The following is a 19665-nucleotide window of genomic DNA, read 5'->3' as shown; positions in this document are numbered from 1 at the left end:
GCACACAACGATAGAATTCTTGGAAGCCAGCTAAGGTGATGAATTATGCACTTGAATGATGTACTCAGATCATACAAATAGGAACAATATTCAAAATAGCTAACACATAGAATACATGCCAATCAATTGCAGCTGAGCCTCTGGATACATCTGGCTGTGGGGCAAGAAGAAAGTTGGTTTCCCTCTAAATGTTGAGGAGAGATTCTTTCATTCAAATTTCTTGGGATAGATTAAATCAAGTGGGTCAGTAGACCTGAGTGAGGTTGCAACCAGGTACTTAACATCTGGATTATTCTCAGATATCTATTGCTTAAAATATATAATTACATTTTTCCCCCTTTTGGTACTAGGGATTGAACCCAGGGCTGCTTAACCACTGAACCACATCCCCAGCCCCTTTTATTTTTTACTGTGAGACAGGGTCTCACTAAGTTGTAGGGCCTCACTAAGTTGCTGAGGTTGCCTTGAACTTGTGTTCCTCCGGTCTCAATCTCCTGAGTCACTGGGATTACAAGTAATATTGTCCAAATATTACTAAAAACAAAGAAATAAACAAAAAAAATCACTCTAGGAGAAAAGGAAAGGATTTTTTTCCACAATTTTTTGATGTATAACTTGAGAATATATTTTATTTTCCTGAATCTCTTCCTACTAATTAGTTTGTGGAAATTAGGACTAAAATCTGCCTTTCTACAGGACTATGTCCAAAGTGTTTTCTTTCTAGTCAAAACAACAAAAAGTATGGGATTATGATATTCTTCACTTAGTCCCACCTCCTATATCCCTTCCCCATTCCTGAAGTCTTCTGTCTTTGTCGCTGGAGCTCTGGGAGAGAACACTAGGTCTCTTCTTTATTCTTTTTGCATTACAAATAGCTCAATAGCAATTACTTACATATGTGACTCATCACATGAGCCAAGCAGGGCACTCAATGCCCTGTATCAACTGTCCCATTAATTCTCCCTGGCAACCCTAAGAGTCAGGTGTAGCTACCTCGATGAGGAAATTGGGATCCAGAGAGTTAGGAACCTGCCCAAGGTCACCAAGTTCAGTGGTGGAGCCAGAATATGAACTTATGAACTGTGACATCTAATCATTGAGGACAAATTCTTGGTCAGTCTGCCACAAGTGTGACCATTTCCACAGAATGTCACCCTAGAAGAGTGGATGAAAGAGAAAGCTGAGGTCCAGAGATGGTAAGCTGCTTCAAGAGCACCAGGATGCACGTGGCACAGAAGATGAGGAGGCAGTCTGGTCCGTGGATCACTGTTCCTGCCATGAACTCTCTAGGTTTCATCTCACGTCCTCCACTTGGGCTCATGGAGTTCTAAAGTGTGTCTACTCTGCAGTGCGTTTCCATGATACCCACTTACCTGCTTCTGGGGCTGGGTGTTCTCCTCTTCCTCGATCACTCTTGGACTCAAAAATATAATTTTCCTCTTTTTTGTTCTTGCTTGAGGAATGACTACCTGCATAAAATCAGTAGAACATATGTTGAGGATGCATCAGAAACTTTAGGAAACAGACATGAAAGTACAACATTATTTATTTTTAAAGATGGACTTAGAGGAAGGAATTGCAGAATTTTTTCTCTAATAATCATAGGCCTATGTTTTATACTAAAACACTGGATATCCAACATGACCAGTTTAATGAAGTACAGTGTGTGGCTAGTTACAAAGACACTGTCAGTGAAAGAGGAAGAAGCACACTGGACCAGAATTGCTAACATCACTTCTGAAGGATGGAAAAATCTCACCTAGGAAAGCCCAGGGTAGTCTCTGGACATCAAACCTAGGAAACAGTCAAAAAAAGGTTTTCTTGTAAAAGTTAAGAATGAGCAGCTGGGTGCTGTCACGTACACCTGTGATCCCTGCCTGCTACTTGGGAGGCTGAGGCAGGAGGTTCATAAGTTTGAAGCCAGTCTCAGTAAATTAGTCAGATTCTGTCTCAAAGTATAAAAATAAAAAAGGGCTGACCCTTTTTTAGCAGTAGAACACTCCAGGGGGCCGGGGGAAGCACACATAAGGCACTTAGCCAAGCTATGGCACTTTTTCACTGTGACCCTGCTTGGCAGGTAAGAATAACCCAAATTTTTTTTCTGTTAGGCTCAGGCTTAGTTTCCTGTCCTGGTTCACCCATCTAGTGTGTGGGGCACAGGGCTGGCAGTCAAGCTCACTGGTATCTAGCTGCTCGTTGGTGAAAACCAGAACTTCTGGTTTAATAATATATTATTTAACTTTGTTATTCAGTTATTGAGGAAAAATATCAAGAAAGAACAAATCTCAGGATTTTTACCACAGGTTCTGATAGAACCAGGCTGTGCTAGTCTATCAATTCCTGTCTAATAATTGACAGCATTTATGGGCTTATTATATTAACAGCTTAATACTTAATGAGTTGATGAAATTACTCTCATGCATGCTGTGTGATTTCACATGGGATTTTTTATTATGGTTATTTTTTTCTTTTTCTTTTTTTTTTTTTTTTTTTTTTTTTTTTTTTTGCTGCTGGGGTTGAACCTAGGGAAGCTATTCCACTGATCCACATCCTTAGCTCTAGCCCTTTTTATTTTTTATTTTGAAACAGGGTTTCACTAAATTGCTGAGAGTTTCATTATGTTGCTGAGAATCTTGCCAAGTTGCTATGCCTGGCCTTGAACTTGCAATCTTCCTACATTGGCCTCCCAAATCACTGGCATTACAGGCATATACTACTATGCCCACAAATGGTATGTTTAATGGCAATAAATTAGAAATGCTTTTCCTATATGAGGAATTTTATTGAGAAACAAAATAATTTTGAAACTTTTTACTTATATGGAATTGACAGAAATGGTACTAACTTCTTTAATCAAAATAAGGCAATTTATTGAAGGCCTGTAATCCCAACAGCTGGAGAGGCTGAGGCAGGAGGATTGGGAGTTCAAAAGCCTCAGCAAAAGCGAGACACTAAGCAACTCTTACCTTGACAAAAAAAAAAAAAAAAAAAAAAAAAAAGAGAGAGAGAGAGAGAGAGAGAGAGAGAAAGGAAAAAAACCCTTAAATGAAATACCTTCTATAATAACACAAAGGTTGAAGTCACTCACTCTAGTTACCTCCAGAGAGATGCTAAACAATAAAGCTTTGGCATATTTCGCAGTGGAACCCACAAAGATGCAGGAAGAACTCCACACCTCCACACACAAGTGTGCACTCTCCTAGTCCAAGCTTCTATCCAGCTCTTTAAGGAATTAGGCTGACCTGCTGAGCTAGACATGCATTCTCAAGTTGCCAAAAACCCGATCCCATGTGAACGCAGATACGATACTCTTCTTTCAGCATTCTGCAGGCCTGGAAACCAGATTTCTTTCCTCTGGCCTGATCAGATACAAGAGGACAGCCTAGTTAATGAATGACTTGGACCACGCAGAGAACAGGCTCCAGAGCTGCAACCACACCCAACAACAATCCAGCCATTAGGTGCTAAGCAAATAGGGGCCAGAGTGGACCTCTGTGTTCCTCCCTGCCAGGGCTCGGAGTGTCCTGAGTGTGCATTCACTAGTGTAACCAAACACTTGTACGTGCCGTCAGCTCATCCCGAGAAGCATGCTTGGAATAAATCTCCCAGAGTGGAATAACTGGGTCAACGCATCTGCAGTTAAAGGCTTCAGAAACTACCCCATGAAAGACCATAATTCCCACTGGAAGTGTATGAGACTTGTTTCCCTTCACCTTTAGAAATTTAATTATTATAATTTTCACCATTTTCAAGGACTGATAAATGAAAACTCCATCTCCTCACTTACTTCCTACACTACATTATTAGTATTGATTTTTGTGTCTTGTTACATGCTTTCAATAAGCCACGTCTTATTCCGCCTTACCACATGCCCCGAGAGAAGGAGACAGCAGATAAGTTGTCCATATTTATTGTATTGGCTGATGATCCTTTTAAAACTCAGACACATGTCACAAATAATAATGCACTTCTAAATCTGTTTCTACTATACTGGGTCCTTAACTTACATGCTATTGGAGGCCAGGGACACACGTTTGGATGTCTTAAAGACAGAAAAAGGGGAGGGTGGAGACAGCTGCTATCTAATCAGAAACCAATGCTCCTTCTAACATTTTGGAAAATCTGTTCTATTCTTCCCACTTTATTCACCTACAGACTTTCAGAAATTTTGTTTTTGATGAATATTTAAAATGTGACAATGTGACATTGCTCATAAGTTTTATAAAAACATCATCCTAATCTTGTTAAAAATGAATAAGTGTGCATCTGTATATCAATAAATGAGTGTATATATAAATAAAAGTAACCAGAAGAAAGTATAACAAAATATTAATAGTTGAGTTTTGCTAGATGGTTTTAATTTTCCTCTTTATATTTGTCTATATCTTCCAAATTTTCTGCAGCAAATCTGTTTTGTATTAATAATTAGAAAAAAGTTCCAATATGTTATAAAGAGTTACTGGGCATGTAATCTCTCCACATCTGTGAAACACCACTCTTACAATCTTCATAGTTAAAACCAAAAACATTATCAGAAAGGACACAAACAGAGATCACAATACATTTCCAATTGGCTGCCAAGTCCCATTAATGCTGGCAGCAACGTGGGACATGATTTTCAAAAGGATTTTGAAGCTGAGTCCACACTCCCTGGGGACAGTACTGTGATTAATATCTAGCATGGGCTGACAGAGTAAAGTGTGAGCATCAGGCTTTTAATTCATCCTGAAATACTCAGTGCCCAGCAGGACCTTAGAGGGTGTCTGGCTGAGATCCCCCATCAGCAGATGAGGAAACAGGGGGCCAGAGATAGGAAGCAACTTACTTAGGGTTCTAAAGGCAGAGCCAAGGCCAGACCTAATTCAGGAACCCTCAGCTTTGGTCTCTACTCTACCTTTGGCTCATTCACTCACATTCATATAGTTTTCTCTCCCCAGTAACAAAGCATGAGTTCATCTGTCCTCACCTCCGAGAACATGGCTCTCTCCAAACTCTCCTTCCTGTCAGTATTTCTGCCAAGACACCTGGTCTTCCCTGACACTATTTCTTAGGTGGTGGGCTATCTTCTCCACAAAGTCTGTCCAGAGAAATCCTACGGATGCATACTGAGGCTCATAAGTAGCGACTGCTCTGTCCAGTACAGAGTAGTACCAAAAAGGCAAGGACCAGGAGCTGGCATCCAAAGTATGTTAAGCAAAACTGTCAGAAAGAAAGCCCTTCATAGGGGATGGAAAGTGGGGGTGCTGGGGAATGACAAGGACCAAATTACGTTATGTGTATGTAAAAATATGTCACAATGAACCCCACTATTCTGTATGATGTATGATTATAATGTACCAATTAAACAAGCAAACAAACAAGAAAGCCCATCATAGTATTCAGTGTTTTGCAGACATATTTGTACAGAGGCACTTAAAATATACAAAGTGTACAAAAAAAGTTTGGAAGGAAATACAACAAAATATCAAAAGTAGTTTTCAATAAAGGGTGGTATTTTAAATTGTTATTTTGCATCTTTCAAGTCTTGCGCAAATGAGCACAACTTTTTATAATAAAAGTTGTTAAAATAGTGAGATCATTTCAAAAAAATGAACACAGTTTAAGTAGTGAGAAGACATTTACGAAAGCATATAAAAGTATTACCTATACTTCTGCCTCGTATGTCACATAATCATGAAAATATAAACTTACACAAAAGAAATTTACAGTGATGGAATCCTGTAATACTTTAGTGGAACTTCATTTGTTTAAATTTTTTTCTTCAGTACTAGGGATTGAACCCAGAGCCTCATGCATGCTAGGCAAACGTCCTACCCCTGAACTACACTCTCAATCCTTTTTTTCTTTTGAGACAGGGTCTTACTAAATTACCTAGGCTGGCCTCAGACTTTTGATCCTCCTGTTTCAGCCTCCTGAGTAGCTGGGATTATAGGTGTATGCCACTATGGCCAGCAAATTTTAAAATCTTATTTGCCTTATTAAAATACAAAAAAAAAAAAAATCCTAATAAATTTAGTTAAAGTGGAGGCATAACACTGCATTTCTAGCACATGCAACCATTGCAAGATGACATGTTTTCTTCATGTTCTCTTGCTTGGAGAGAAGAGAATTTACATAACTAGGTAGGGGTTATGCTGCTTTATTTCAAAATAACTTAAAATTCAACACTTAGGGCATTAATTTCTTTAAGCTAAGTGTTGAAACTTTCTAATTTTTTTGGTACATTGTTTTCTTAGTTGTAGATGGACACAATACCTTTATTTTATTTATTTACTTCTATGTGATGCTGAGGATCAAACCTGGAGCCTCACGTGTGGGAGGCGAGTGCTCCACCACTGAGCCACAACCCCAGCTGGAAACTTTCTAATTCTTATTCACAAATGAATGTAAGTATGTATACAAATGTATAGTCAGCCGTCTATCTCTGAGGGTTCTGTGTCCACAGATTCATCCAACCTTGGATTGAAAATACTCAGATTAAAAAAATTGCATCTGGAGCTGGGGGTGCAGCTTGATGGTAAAGCAAGTGTTTAGTGTGTGCGTGGGAGACCCTGGGTTTAATCCCCAGAATGCACAAAACATTGCATCTGTACTGAACATGTGTAGACATTCCCCCTTGTCATTAGTCTGCCAACAGTACAGCATAACAACTATTTACTTTTACATTGTAGAGGTATTATAAGTAATCTAGAAATAATTTAAAGCATACAAGAGGACTTGTGTAGTATGCAGTGTCATTTTACATAAGAGACTTAAGTTAGCATCCATGGATTTTGGTACTTCAGGGATCCTGGAACCAATCCCTCATGGGGATCAAGGGACGACTATTTATTTAGTAGGCGTTCCTTATTCAAATCAGTACAAATGTCAAGTCTTTTTTTATCTTGTTTTGTTTTTCCTTTTTGGTCAAATTCTTCATTTTAATTCTCTTTTCTTTTGAGATACTTCCTTAATATTCTTTAAACAAAACTTAATTTTGAAACACGTTCAACTGTAGAACACAAGACTTTACATGGAGAACTCACCCGGAGTCCTTACCTGGCATCACAGGAATGATCTGACTCTCTGGTCCCCAGGAGGTGGAGTGAATTCCCGTCTCTGTGACTGATGAGGTGACCAGCAGGTTGGGGGCAGTGACTTTCTGGGACTTTTCCAACAAGGAGTGCTGCCTCGCATGTTCACTCAGCCCCGTTGTGCCTGGCTGAGCAGGGCCAGCCGGCGTGTGGTTCACCACCTTGGGGTCAAGGCCCACTGAAACATATAAGAGTTTAATTAGTTGCTGAACTTTTCTTTCTTCTTTCTTTCTCTTTTCTTTTTTTTTTTTAATGTGGTGCTGGGGATCGAACCCAGTGCCTCATGGGTGCTAGCAAGCACTCTACCACTGAGTTAACAACTCCAGCCCCCTGAATTTCTTTTCTGAACTTTTTTCTTTTTTTTGGAATCAGGAATTAAACCCAGGGACACTTAACCACTGAGTCACATCCCAGCACCCCCCTTTAAAAAAAATATTTTATTTAGAGGCAGGGTCTTGCTGAGTTACTTAGGACCTCACTAAGCTGCTGAGGCTGGCTTTGAACTTGTGATCCTCCTGTCTCAGCCTCCCAAGCTGCTGGGATTACAGGCATGCTCCACCACACTCATTCTTCTTTTCTGAACTTTTAAAACCACTACCTTTTCAGGTGATTTAAAATCATGGATATTTGGGACTAATAACCCACCCATCTAACATGTTAGACCCCCCAAAAAAACTTCTTTTTAGCTTTCAGTGGGTAATCTTTCTCTTCTTCCAATAATTTAGCTTCCCAAAAAAGTCAAAAACATGTGATGGACATAGACAAAACTTAGACTTTACTTTTGAGACTCTTTCCTTCAAACCAGTATTTCCTTAACCCATTTTGTTCCATCATCCCAGATATAGAACACCTCTAAAAACTTAAATACAGAGTCAGGTTTTGTAGTGCATGCCTGTAATCCCAGCAGCTCAGGAGGCTGAGGCAGGACTGCAAGTTCAAGGCCAGCCTCAACAACTTAGCAAGGCCCTAAACAGCTTAGCGAGACCCTGTCTCAAAATAAAAAATATAAAGGGCTGGGGATGCGGCTTAGCGGTTAAGTACTCCTAGGTTCAATTTCCAGTACCAAAAAAATCTTAAATATAGTATATAACATGCAATCATAGTATAACAATTATAATATAATGCTAATGAATATCAATATAACAGTACTTCTTATTTTCAACCTATTTTAATGCATCTGTCAATTTTTTTAACTATTCACAGCAAAAAAACTTGGGATCTAATGAATTAAACTTTTTATAGCTTTTCTTTCTTGCATGCATGTGACACTGTAAGACTGATGTATAACTCTGACTTAGACATACCCTCGTGCGTCATAAATGTTCTTTAAAAATGATCAACACAAAATGTTCATTCACTTCAGTTTTTTTTTTAAATCATATGTTATGCTGTATTTTTAGAATGGAAAAATCTTTAGAAAATTGAAAAAATTAAAAACATATGCAATATTAAAAACTTGGCATTTGCAACTCAGACTAGAAACTCAATGAATTCCCATTTAAGGCAAAGCTTCTTCACAGTTACACGTCACACCAGCAGAGCAGGGACAGTGCGTTCTATTTTATCCTGAGAGCACTGACAGCCCTGCTCCATCCCTTCCAGCCCCGCGCCTGACAGGCAACCTGGCGGACTCACAGTTTTGACAGAAAGCCTCATCAGACCCATCAGGACATTGCTGCTTCCCGTCGCACGCCAGGGAGATATCAATGCAGCAGCCATTGTCACAGAAGAAGTGGTAACGTGAGCAAACGTTCAAGCACCCTGTTTGTAAACAAGTCTCGAGTCACAGGGGTACAGGAAAAGTTAAGACTTCCACCGTGCCCAGGTGAACAACAGATGCCAGGGAAAGGGGAAACGCATTCAGGTTAAGAGAGTGGATAATGAGGAAGACCTAACAGAGTGTAGGTCACGGATTCTGGAAAGGTTAGAGGGTCTCTTGACCCTCTGAGTGAATTCTCAGGAATCTCCAGGGCTCTCTGTGTGGCCTAGGAGGTGGGAACTGAGGAACAGCAGCTCTGGCTCATCTGGCCACCAGGCATCCTCCCTCAGTTGTCCCACTCTGCATTCATTATTCACCCATCACTGGATCCTTCTCTTCCTCTGGCCATTGATCAGTCCTTTGTAAGTCACCAAACACTGCTCCACCACTTGGCTGTTTTAATAAATGCACTTTTTTTCATATGCTGAGTCCTGCACTCTTGTTCCCCAAGTAATACTTCTTACTGAGATTATCTTTCTACTATTGAATCCTATTTATTGACAACATAATATCCTTGGTGCTATAGAGAACAAACAGAATCTTTAGCTATAGGTTTTATAAATTTATTTTCATCATTTTGACATTTTCTCTACTGGAGCTCTTAGGAGTATTTAATCTGTAGTGCAATTACAAGAGCTACAAATATTTTCATGAGAGGCATTTTTTCTTCACCCTGGATTAAGTCAACTTTACTAGACTAGCTACATGAGAATCAGGTAAGTGTCTGGCATTAATAATACTGATGAAAGGTATCTACCTAGAATTAGGTCATAAAGTATTCCACAAATTTTATGGGGAAAGAAATAATGGAATAGACAATTCTCTCAGGAACAGGGAGAGTGGCAAATTATATGATATTCCACCAAGGATGGTGGCTGAGTAGAGTCCACACCCCCAAGTGAACTCTTAGATACATATTTTGTTGAAAAGCAGTTAAACTAAGAGGTGGGAAAGGAGTCTATTTGGGAGTGAGGCAACTGAAATACAATTTGAAACAGCAGGAAAAAAGAGGGAAAAGAAAAGAAATGGTGGTAGAAGCTCTTCAGGAAGCAGGGGAAGCCAAGAAGCTGCAGCTATGATGGGAACTTGGGCCTGCCAAGGAGAATCACCTCCATACCCCTCGGGCATCAGGGCAAAAAGCAAAGGGGAACTCTGACCAATCAGGATACAGTTATTACCATGTTTCTTCAATTCATGACATGAAAATCCTAGCTATCTCAGGTTTTACGTACTTTTGGGTAGTTTTAAAAATAGATATCTATATTTAGAATTTGTCTATTGCTAGATTAGCATTCTCCAAATTTCTCCAAACTTTTTTGATCACATATCATGATCAGTAATACATTATTGAACACACATCTCAAATTTATTTATAAATAATATGTACATAGAGTTCCAGTATCTTTTCTACCCTAAAAATGTCTGGGGGGTCCAATCTGGAGACCACTGATCTAGATCATATTGGAAGTGTTTTCTCAGTTGCTATCTGAATAGATTTTTTTCCCCAGACATACAAAAGGTATTAAAAATATTGATATATTCAAAATTGAACCTGGTTACCATCATATAATCAGGGGTACCTGCTTGTCTATTTACTAGTAGGTGCCATTCTTAGTTACCATAATAGCTGGAACATTAATCCCAATATTAGTACATATAATACAGGAAACAGAAACACTGAGTGTAGTGTTCTCTCCCAGTCCTGCGCATGCAGACACTAATATCTGATGACTAAATGGCACTTGATCCTCAAGCGTACAGGATCTCAGCACTTCTCCAGAAGTGAGTTGTGCAGGACTTCCCTCTGCAACACATGTGATGGATGTATGCTGAGGACTGAACCCAGGCCTTGTGCATGCTAGGCAAGCACTCTACCAGCTGAGCCATATCCCCAGCCCATGATGGATTTAGTTTTTTAACTTGATGAACTAATCTTAGAAATGCAGATGTTTCGAAAAGTAAGAAGCATAGATAAATGAGTAAATGAATTCTATATTGCTCAGCACAATGTGAGAACCAACATATGCTTTAAAAGTATAGTTAATGTATCTACACAATGGTGTAAGTGTTCATGAACACTTTTAAGTAATGCTTTTCAACTGACCTGTGTACTTTGCATATATTAATTTGTCTTAACTGCACGCCCCAGTCAGACTCTTTTCTTCCTTTCTTAAAGATTCTGAAATGAATTATTCTATTAGCAATTGATTGTACCCAAGAAGTAAGTCTTTCTTTACCATGTGGTATGCCCTTCCTTGTCTCCCTCCATATTTTATTTTTTACTGACAAATAAGAACAGTACATGTTTATGGGGTGATGTTTTGTTTACCTCTGGTGAAGTGATATGGTGTTTTGATGTAAGCATGCACTGTGGAGTAATTAAATCACCTAATTAACATATCTATCACTTCACTGACATTTTTTTGAGGTGAGAACATTTAAAATCTACTCTTTGAGCAATTCTGAAATATACATTATTGTTAACTATAGTCACCATGCTATTACCGAAACTTTAACTAGTGCCTCCGACATCACCCTAGCCCCTAGTAACCACCATTCTATTCTGTTTTCATGAGTTGAGCTGTTTTAACTGTACTCACAGCTGCATATATATACACAGTTTTGAACATAAGTATCAAAAAGGCCTTCCCATCTTTAAACAAAACATTCTCTTGGAAAAGACAGGAATTGTCTTTTACAAAGGCAAGTGAGGGAAGATGAAATATCTATAAGGTCTAGCACCTTATCCCTTCTATTCTCATCCCCTGAGAGTATTTCCTCCACCACACGCAGTTATTCCCTGTTTTTTAATTATACTCTTAGTAAAAACTCTCTCATTCAATAATCACCAAATATAAAACAGAAGAGCCCAGGGAATGAATAGCTAGGATAAAAAAAATGCTCATCCAACACCATCCTTCTGGTTGGACTACGGTTCGCTGTGGTAAACGGAGGGGAAAACGTCCTCACCTCCTGGGGAGTAGGTCCTGGGAAGCACTGTCACCGACACGTTGTCGGAGCTTCTCTGACCAGCAGTGTCAGTCACGATCAGCTGGAAGGTGTATGTTCCTTCCTGCAGGTGGGTCAGCTTCAGGGTTCCTGGTTGGGGCACCTGGCACACAAACAGGATGCTTCATGTTAGTGAGGAGGTCTGAGCATGGCGTCCACCATCCTCACGAGCTGGACTCGGTGTGGTCCTAGAAGCAGTTCTATGACCTACCCCTCTACTCCAGGTCCACAGCTGCTAAACACTAAATCCTAAGCTACTCTGGCCCCACCTTGAATCCACTATTTCCAGTGTTATCTGAACTGACAATAGCCTTGATCAACGATGCCTTCGGTTGTTCCAAACCTACCAAGCTCCGTGTGCAGTACTGAGTCCCCTCCCATCTTGGCAGGCTATCTTGCCTACTTCAAGGAGAAAGTCAGGACCATGACTACATTACCCACCTCATCCTGGGCATGTCCCTGTCCCCTTCGCCAACTCCTTCCTGACACCTGTATAGGATGAGCTATCCCTCCTGTGATCTGGGTCAATTCCTCTCTTTAGTCCTTGACTTTCCTTCTGACTTTCAGAATAATGACCCACCAATTAATTTCTTTCTTTCTTTCTTTTTTTTACAAACTCAAATCAAACTTTAATATTTTTCCCTCTTTAAATAACAAGTACTTAATTGTTGTGAGGCAGCTATTCGGTTTTTGATAACCACATTTAGGGATACATTCATAGGACTGCTTAGAAAGTCCAGGTGAAATGGTTATAGAAATCGAGGCAGTGTCATCTCTGAAAACTCAGTTATATATCAAAATCTACTTTGATATCTGGAAGTTTACAAAAAGGTTGAATTCTTCACACTAGTTATACTTCCTGTAACTCAAGCACTCTTCTCTTGGCAAGAGCAAGCTGAAGCTTATCCACAAAAGTAAAGGTGCTTAATGCTGAACTTTTCCTCTAAGCCTACGTTTGGATTGTTTAAGGAACTGATAATGAATAAATCAGTGTGATCTTTCTACATTTTTTACTAATTTAGGATTAGAACACTATAAACTCATTCATCAGTCATCTTCCTAATATTTTTCTTGGCACTCAATTAAGACTATAGAAGTCTATTTTACTTTGTCCTCTCACACTTTCAAACAAAAACTTAAGGTTACAAAGTGTGTACAAACATTCTATAAAATAATTTTGTCATTTAACCTATTTGGAGATGAGACTTTTATACCAAAATTTTATGTATGAGGATAAATATTATGAATCAAACTTCCTTAAAGTCAAATGACAGAAAACTCAAGCCCCGTGCATTGTTTGTAAAGTCTAATGAGAACATTTCTTGAACCATCACTACTGACAATCCAAAACATTCTAAATATTGAAGATGGGACAATGGGAGTAAAACACAAGTACTTCAGATGTCTCTCATAAAGTTATCAACCTGCTAAAGTCACTCTCTACGTGCCAGAAAATGATCTAACAAAAACCAGTCCTGTCAGTAGAGGAGGTCACAGTGATAACACTTTATGCTTCTATCTTTCCCAGAAGCTATTTGTCCAACAATTCTTCTATTCCAAAATCTTTAAACTCAGTATTGTAGGCACAGAGTATAAGCAAATCTGGGATGTTCTCCAACAGATAAGCAATAGCATAGCTATGTTATTCTCAAAAATACTGTCTAGATACTTTTTTCCTATACAATCAAATGCTCAGTGGCCACACAGCCTGCATTAGTTGACATTAAATGCATGTACTGTGCTGCAAGTTCATCTAAGTTTCCTTTGTTATTTTTTAATATGTCTACGAGAAAACACCTGCTTTAGGTTGATTTAGGGATACTGACCTATAAGGGCATCAACTCCACTTTTAAGGTTAGACTATTATTGGGCTTACTGAAGGAAAAGGGCTGGAGAAAAAACATCATAACAAAGCTCTTTAGGTCAGTTAAAGGCCATCTCTCTAGCTGGGATATTTAAAAAAAAAGAAAGAAAGAAAGATCTCACCAGCTCACACGCTAAAACTTAATGACTCTAATAAAAATCAATAGCAAGAAAAACAAATCATCTAATAACCAGCTCACTCATTAGCAAAAAAAAAAAAAAAAAAGCATTTTAACTCAAATACTTTCAGACCAAAATGTAATACCTACCCAAACTGCCTCATCAATCAGTTGTGGGAGCAGGGGGATCATTTTAAAAACCTAAATAAGCTTGATATTTCTTACGAAGATAACAATGGTTCAACTCCTGAGAGAGTGCTCAGAAGGGCTAAAGGTGGAGTGAAGGCAATGTCTAGGGATTAACCTCCCACAAATAGTTTTTAAAAACCTAAAGTACCACAAACACGCTAAACTTGTCTATGAATTACAGAACAAGATATTGCTGCTGCTTCTTTTTATCTTTAGAAATAAACAATATTTGTAGGCTCTGCCCTTCAATGTGAAAGCAGGAAATAAGGGGAAAAAAATTGAAATCATCTGCTACCCAAATTTTTGGGACCATACATTTTAACTGTGAAACTAAACAGATGTACCTCCTCCTTATTTCAATCCAACCACCTCACCAAAAAAAAAAAAAAAAAAAAAAGAAAAAGAAAAAAAAAAGAAAACTAAAACAATCCAAACATGATTATTTTTAAAATTCCTTGAAAGTATTAAAATTTCTAGAGGAAAGAAATGAAATGAGGAAAAACAAGAACAAGGAGGGAGGAAAGCTTAGGAAAGGCGGGGGGGGGGGGGGGGGGGGGGGGGGGGGGGACAGGGGCAGGGAATCAATGGGCCTCTCTTTTATTTGGCGACAAGCAAGTGCAAGAAAGTTAATTTGTAATTTGTTCAGTTGTCTGTTTTCTGCGCATCTGCATTCTGACCAGAAGGGACTTTGAGGTTTTTCTGAGGCGCATGAGCACCTGCAGGCTCTATCCTCTTATAGTAGTTCTTCTTTGTCTCAATAATCTCAAAGCCAAACTTCCTGTAGAAGTCAATTGCTGACTCATTGCTGATCTGAACGTGCAGATAAATGTTGTCAAAAGTGCCATCTTTTTCACAGATGTTTAGGACGTGATTTAACATTTTAGTTCCTATTCCTAGCCTTCGGTAAGGTGCAAGACATCCTAGTGTCATGATGTCAAGTCTCTTCTGATTCTGTGACTGATCCACCCTGCAGCATACTGCACCTACAGCAATATCATTGAAATAGGCACGTTTTGCTAGCTCGCCAACCTCCAGCACATCCTTGTAGAACTTGTCATTGTAGCTGACTGGAAAAACGACCTGGTTCAATCTCTTCCACTGTTTAACATTGTGTGGTGTTACATCTCCCAGCTCATCCGGCCTCTCGTCTTCCCCGCCTGCTGAGGCCGTCCTTACCACCGCTATCAACGCCGTCGTCCTCGCCGCCCCGCTCTCGGCGCCCTCAGCCCAGGCCACTCAACCCCACAAGCCGGCCTCCTCGCCTAGGGCACAGAGCTGAAGGGGTGACGGGGCCGCGAAAGTCGAGCGCACCCCGAAGTCTCCGAAGGGGGCGGGGGGTGCCTCCAGCCGCCGCGCTGATGCCGCTTATCCACACGTGCACTCAGGGCACTCAGCTCCCGCCCGCCGCCGCCGCCGCCGCCCAATTAATTTCTTTTTTCAAATAGCCTTACTATTATTAAGCTCACGTTTCTCTCATCATTAAACAATAAGTTAAATATTCCCGAACCTTCGGGGTCCTCTTTGGTCATGGCTGCATTTCCTTCCCATCTCGCCTGAGTTCCTGGCAGGCGGCTGCCCTGCACTTGCTGCTTCCCTCGGCTCATGTCCCATTTCACCCTCACCCACTCATGTGGCTGCTCTCCCCACGCTCCCCTGAAACCGTCACCAGGTTCTCAAGATCGACAATACTTGTGTTTAAAATTTCCTTCTTTCCTTCCTCCCTCCCTTTCTCTCCCTCTTTTTTTCTCTCTCTCTCCTCCTTCCTTCCTTTCTTTTAGCAGGGTCCTTCTATGTTGCCAGGCTGGTCTCAGACTCATGGGTTTAAGTGATCCTCCCAGCCAGCCTCCCCAGCAGCTGGGACTACAGAGAGTTTTTCACTGGTTTTTTTACTGGATCTAACAAAGTTGGTTACTCCTACCTTTTTGAACCCCGTGCCTCCTTGGCCTGTTTCTATCCCAGGGTTCTCCCAACCGAGCCTGCAACACCTGCTGAGCTCCCTCCTGCTCACTCCCTTATCCCCGCTACTCTCTATTCCTCTCACCATCCCAGGCAGCTTCCTGACCACTGCAAAAGCAAGAGGCCTAGGTCTGTGCTGTGGTTCTGGAAGTCATTCCCGACACTCAGAGGAAAGACTGTTTCTTTAGCTCTTCAATGATTCTACTAACTACTTAATATCCAGACCCCTCTCTGGTCCAATGAACTAGTTTGGATATTGTTCTCTGGAAATGAACACTGACCTTTATGCAGTTCACTACACTGTTGCACTAACAGACTTGCAATTACATTATTTTTATATATGAAATCCTACAAAGGGGAGCGCTGAATATAACTTTGGTTTAGAGGACTTGTCAGTACTGTATATACCAACCAGCAGAATGCTTTACAACCATTTACAGGCAATATAACGAGATACAGTGGTGGCTGTACCTGGTGCTGCTTAATAATTACCCAGAACTGTTGCTAAGGTGTTCCAGGCCCAGCTGAGTCTGAGTCACAGGGTTGGAGAATGAGGTCTGGGATTCTGCACTTAACAAGCACTCCCAGGTGACCCATCGACTGCTCTGGATAAAACACTGGTGAATGGTTCAAATCACAGACAATGCCATGAAGCCAGGAGCTGCATAGGCATCGAAGCTCAGTGTGCCAGTGTGAGTCTAAAACTTTGCAGGCCTGGGAAGTGCTTGGAAGTCTCCTTTTCCACACTGGGCTGGAAGGACAGAGTATCTCTCTGCAAAGGACCAACCCCTCCATCTAGGCTTTGCATATGTCCCTAGGCCCCTCATTCCCAGTGCAGGAAAACACTGGATCCAGGTTCAGATCCTAACACTCAGTTCAACATCCTGGGTGCACTCACACATTTAGATCTATTAAGATTACACATCCCTTCCCTGGCCCTTTTTATTCATTTAGATAACAAAAGCTGTCTTGCCTTGATATCAGACATTTAGAAAGTGTAGAACCAGAAAATAGACATTGTCCCTTCAAGGCATCAGGTACCCCTCTAGACATTTTCTCATGTTAATTTGACACTAGAAAGAGGATTCAAAGTATTTCACAAACATGCTCCAAGTTTCAGGATAAAAAACACAAACATATAAACATGTACACACAACATACCCAATTTGGAACTTGAAAAGAGAGAGATGATTTACCTTTAATAAAACCAGAAGTGAGATCCAGCTGGGCACAACGGTGCATACCTGTAATCCCAGCAGTTTCGGAGGCTGAGGCAGGAGGCTCTTTCAAGTTCAAAGCCAGCCTCAGCAACTTAGCAAGGCGCTAAGTAACTCAGCGATACCCTGTCTCTAAATAAAATATAAAAAAGGGCTGGGATGTGGCTCAGTGGTTAAGTGCCCCCAGGTTCAATTCCTGGTACCCCCTACCCCCCAAAATTGAGATCTTCTGTTCAGCAGTAGCAGAGCCTTTGATGGTTGGTCTCTGACCAAAACAATGTATGACAGCCTGTTTTCTGATACAATTCCATCTCTCTAACTGAGATTTCAGTGGTTAGGAATGTTTGGGAGAATACAAAATAAGTAATACCAGTTTTTAAAATTTTTTTCCAGCATGTAAGCTAGCATGCTTACATGTCTTTCTGACGACATGGCAAAAAGATGCTGACTACAGACTGGAAAGCACATCTTCACCAGACGCTGAATCTGAGAGCACCTTGATTTCAGACTTGCTAGTACCCACAACTGTGAGAAATAAAATTTCTGTTTATAGACCATCCAGTTATGGTGTTTTGAGGAGTAGTCCAAGTGGATCTGATTACTTCATTATTAGTATTTGATGAATATTAATCAATCCACTGACTTGTGATCCTGAATCTCCCTTGGTAACAATGTTAATGTTACTAAATGAACATACTGATATCATGTTCCTAAAAGTCATAGTTTACATTCTGACTTCAGACTTAAATGTGATGTTTAATAATTGAGAAAGTCAGTGTCACCTAATGTGTCTTCTGCATATAAGAATGTATTATAGGTTAACATTCATTAAGTGGATATAGAATATCATGTTCAAGGGAAGAAAATAAATAACTTTAAAGTCTAGTGGACAGTCTCTTTCTTCTGACCATAAAATGAAGGGAAAAAGTTAGGAACATGAGTTTTCTTACATGCTTAAGCCAGGAGAATTGCTTTTTACAGTACTGGACACATACTAGATGCTAAGAAAAGGTTAGCTACTAGTTTTATCATAATGAGCTGGCAGCATAATTCCTTTAAGGGTGAGGATCTCGTTTGCTTTTTTGTTTGTTTGTTTGATTGTTTTGGGGGTACCAAGGACGAAACTCAGGGGCACTCAACCACTAAGCCACATCCCCAGACCTTGTATTTTATTTAGAGACAGGGCCTCACTGAGTTGCTTAGCGCCTCTCTAAGTTGCTGAGGCTGGCTTTGAACTTGCTATCCTCCTGCCTCAGCCTCCCAAGTTGCTGGGATTACAGGGAATGCCCTTACCCAGCCTCATTGGCTTTCTTCACTGTTGTTTGAACACCCGACTGGGTCACCTGGATATGAAAGATAGGTCCTCAAACATGGTCTAAAAGTTTCTCAGGACAAAGGAAGACTTGACTACCCAGGAATCAAGAGGGAGTGAAAAGTCTGTGCACACCCAGGGAAGATGGGAGGAGGAGCCAGGGAGCAGCAGTCGGGAAGGGGTTAGGAAAGGCCCCCATGGAAAACCTGGTCAAGAAGGGCTGCAGGGTGGTGGGAGTCAGGGGACTTAAGAACAGGGTACCAATGTCAAAATGCTGTAACTGCCTTCCTCCATTTCCAAAAACCTCCCACATGAGCCCCATTCTGCAGCTTGAAGGAGGAGCACACTAACATTCCAGTCAAGCTGGATACCATTCTCAGACAAAGGGTGATTTGATCTGAGTCCCAATTTTCTTGTTGGAAAATTTGGAGTGTGAAGCCAGGCTGCTCAAGCTAAAGGAATCAGAGTGATGGCCCCTAAGTGTTGTTATTTACCATTAGGGAAAAATTCTCCAAATGGTAAAGCCATGACTCCTAAAAAATGTAATGTGAACATGTGTCAAAAATGTTATTTAACTCATGAATTACAGAAGAAACTAATAATATGCTCAACTGATTGAGAGGAGAATCTAGATACACAAAATAGTCATGAATGCAGAAATGAAGTTGCTAGTACATACAAAATGGAAATGAGTTTACTAATAAATAAGTTTATTACTAGATTGATTAGAAATGACAGGTGTTAATATGTCATATTGGAAATCTTGTCTCCAGAGTGAAAATCAATTGCATCTATATATGAAAAAATGTATTTGTATTTCTACAAACAAGAATCATTTGCATGACTATTAGTTTTCTACATCTTTCAAATGCTAACCATGAAGGACCCTCTAGCCAACCCCCAGTATTCTACTGAAAGGTCCAGTAATCTTTTGGCCATTTCAAGGTCTTTCACAATTTTCTTGACAATCAATCCACACAGTGCAGATAAACCTATATGGGAGGTTGTTCTGAGAATTACAGATAGGTCTAAATTGCCTGGCACTGAGTCAGGCTCCTGGTAGCTACAGTTATGGTGACATCACAGTGGGACAATGAGTGTTTACTTTTGAGGTCATTCATGAATGTACACCATTATAAGAGAGACACAATGGTAGCAGATGCTGGTT

At 40.3% G+C, this 19665-nt stretch overlaps 2 protein-coding genes across 4 annotated transcripts in view; both read right to left on the bottom strand.

Moving 5' to 3' along the window:
• The window catches only part of LRP11 (LDL receptor related protein 11), a 51062-nt gene that overhangs the window by 21821 nt on the left and 9576 nt on the right, over window positions 1–19665 (bottom strand). For all 3 annotated transcript variants that reach the window (XM_079146865.1, XM_079146866.1, XM_079146864.1), the window contains exons 3-6: window positions 11803–11944; window positions 8709–8834; window positions 7039–7251; window positions 1374–1469 (exon numbers count right to left, since the gene is read on the bottom strand). In XM_079146865.1, the coding sequence (XP_079002991.1) occupies window positions 1374–1469; window positions 7039–7251; window positions 8709–8834; window positions 11803–11944 (577 nt within the window). The remainder of the gene's footprint in view (window positions 1–1373; window positions 1470–7038; window positions 7252–8708; window positions 8835–11802; window positions 11945–19665) is intronic.
• On the bottom strand, window positions 14580–15616 carry LOC306666893 (N-alpha-acetyltransferase 50-like; the record flags this gene model as incomplete). Its single annotated transcript, XM_079149192.1, has 2 exons — window positions 14580–15247; window positions 15520–15616. The coding sequence occupies 2 exons, from the start codon at window positions 15614–15616 to the stop codon at window positions 14655–14657; spliced, it is 690 nt and encodes a 229-aa protein (XP_079005318.1). The 3' UTR covers window positions 14580–14654.

This window comes from Sciurus vulgaris (assembly GCF_902686455.1).
Source record: "Sciurus vulgaris genome assembly, chromosome: 7".
In the NCBI taxonomy this organism is placed as follows: Eukaryota; Metazoa; Chordata; class Mammalia; order Rodentia; family Sciuridae; genus Sciurus; species Sciurus vulgaris.
This window is presented reverse-complemented; position numbering and strand designations above follow the sequence as displayed.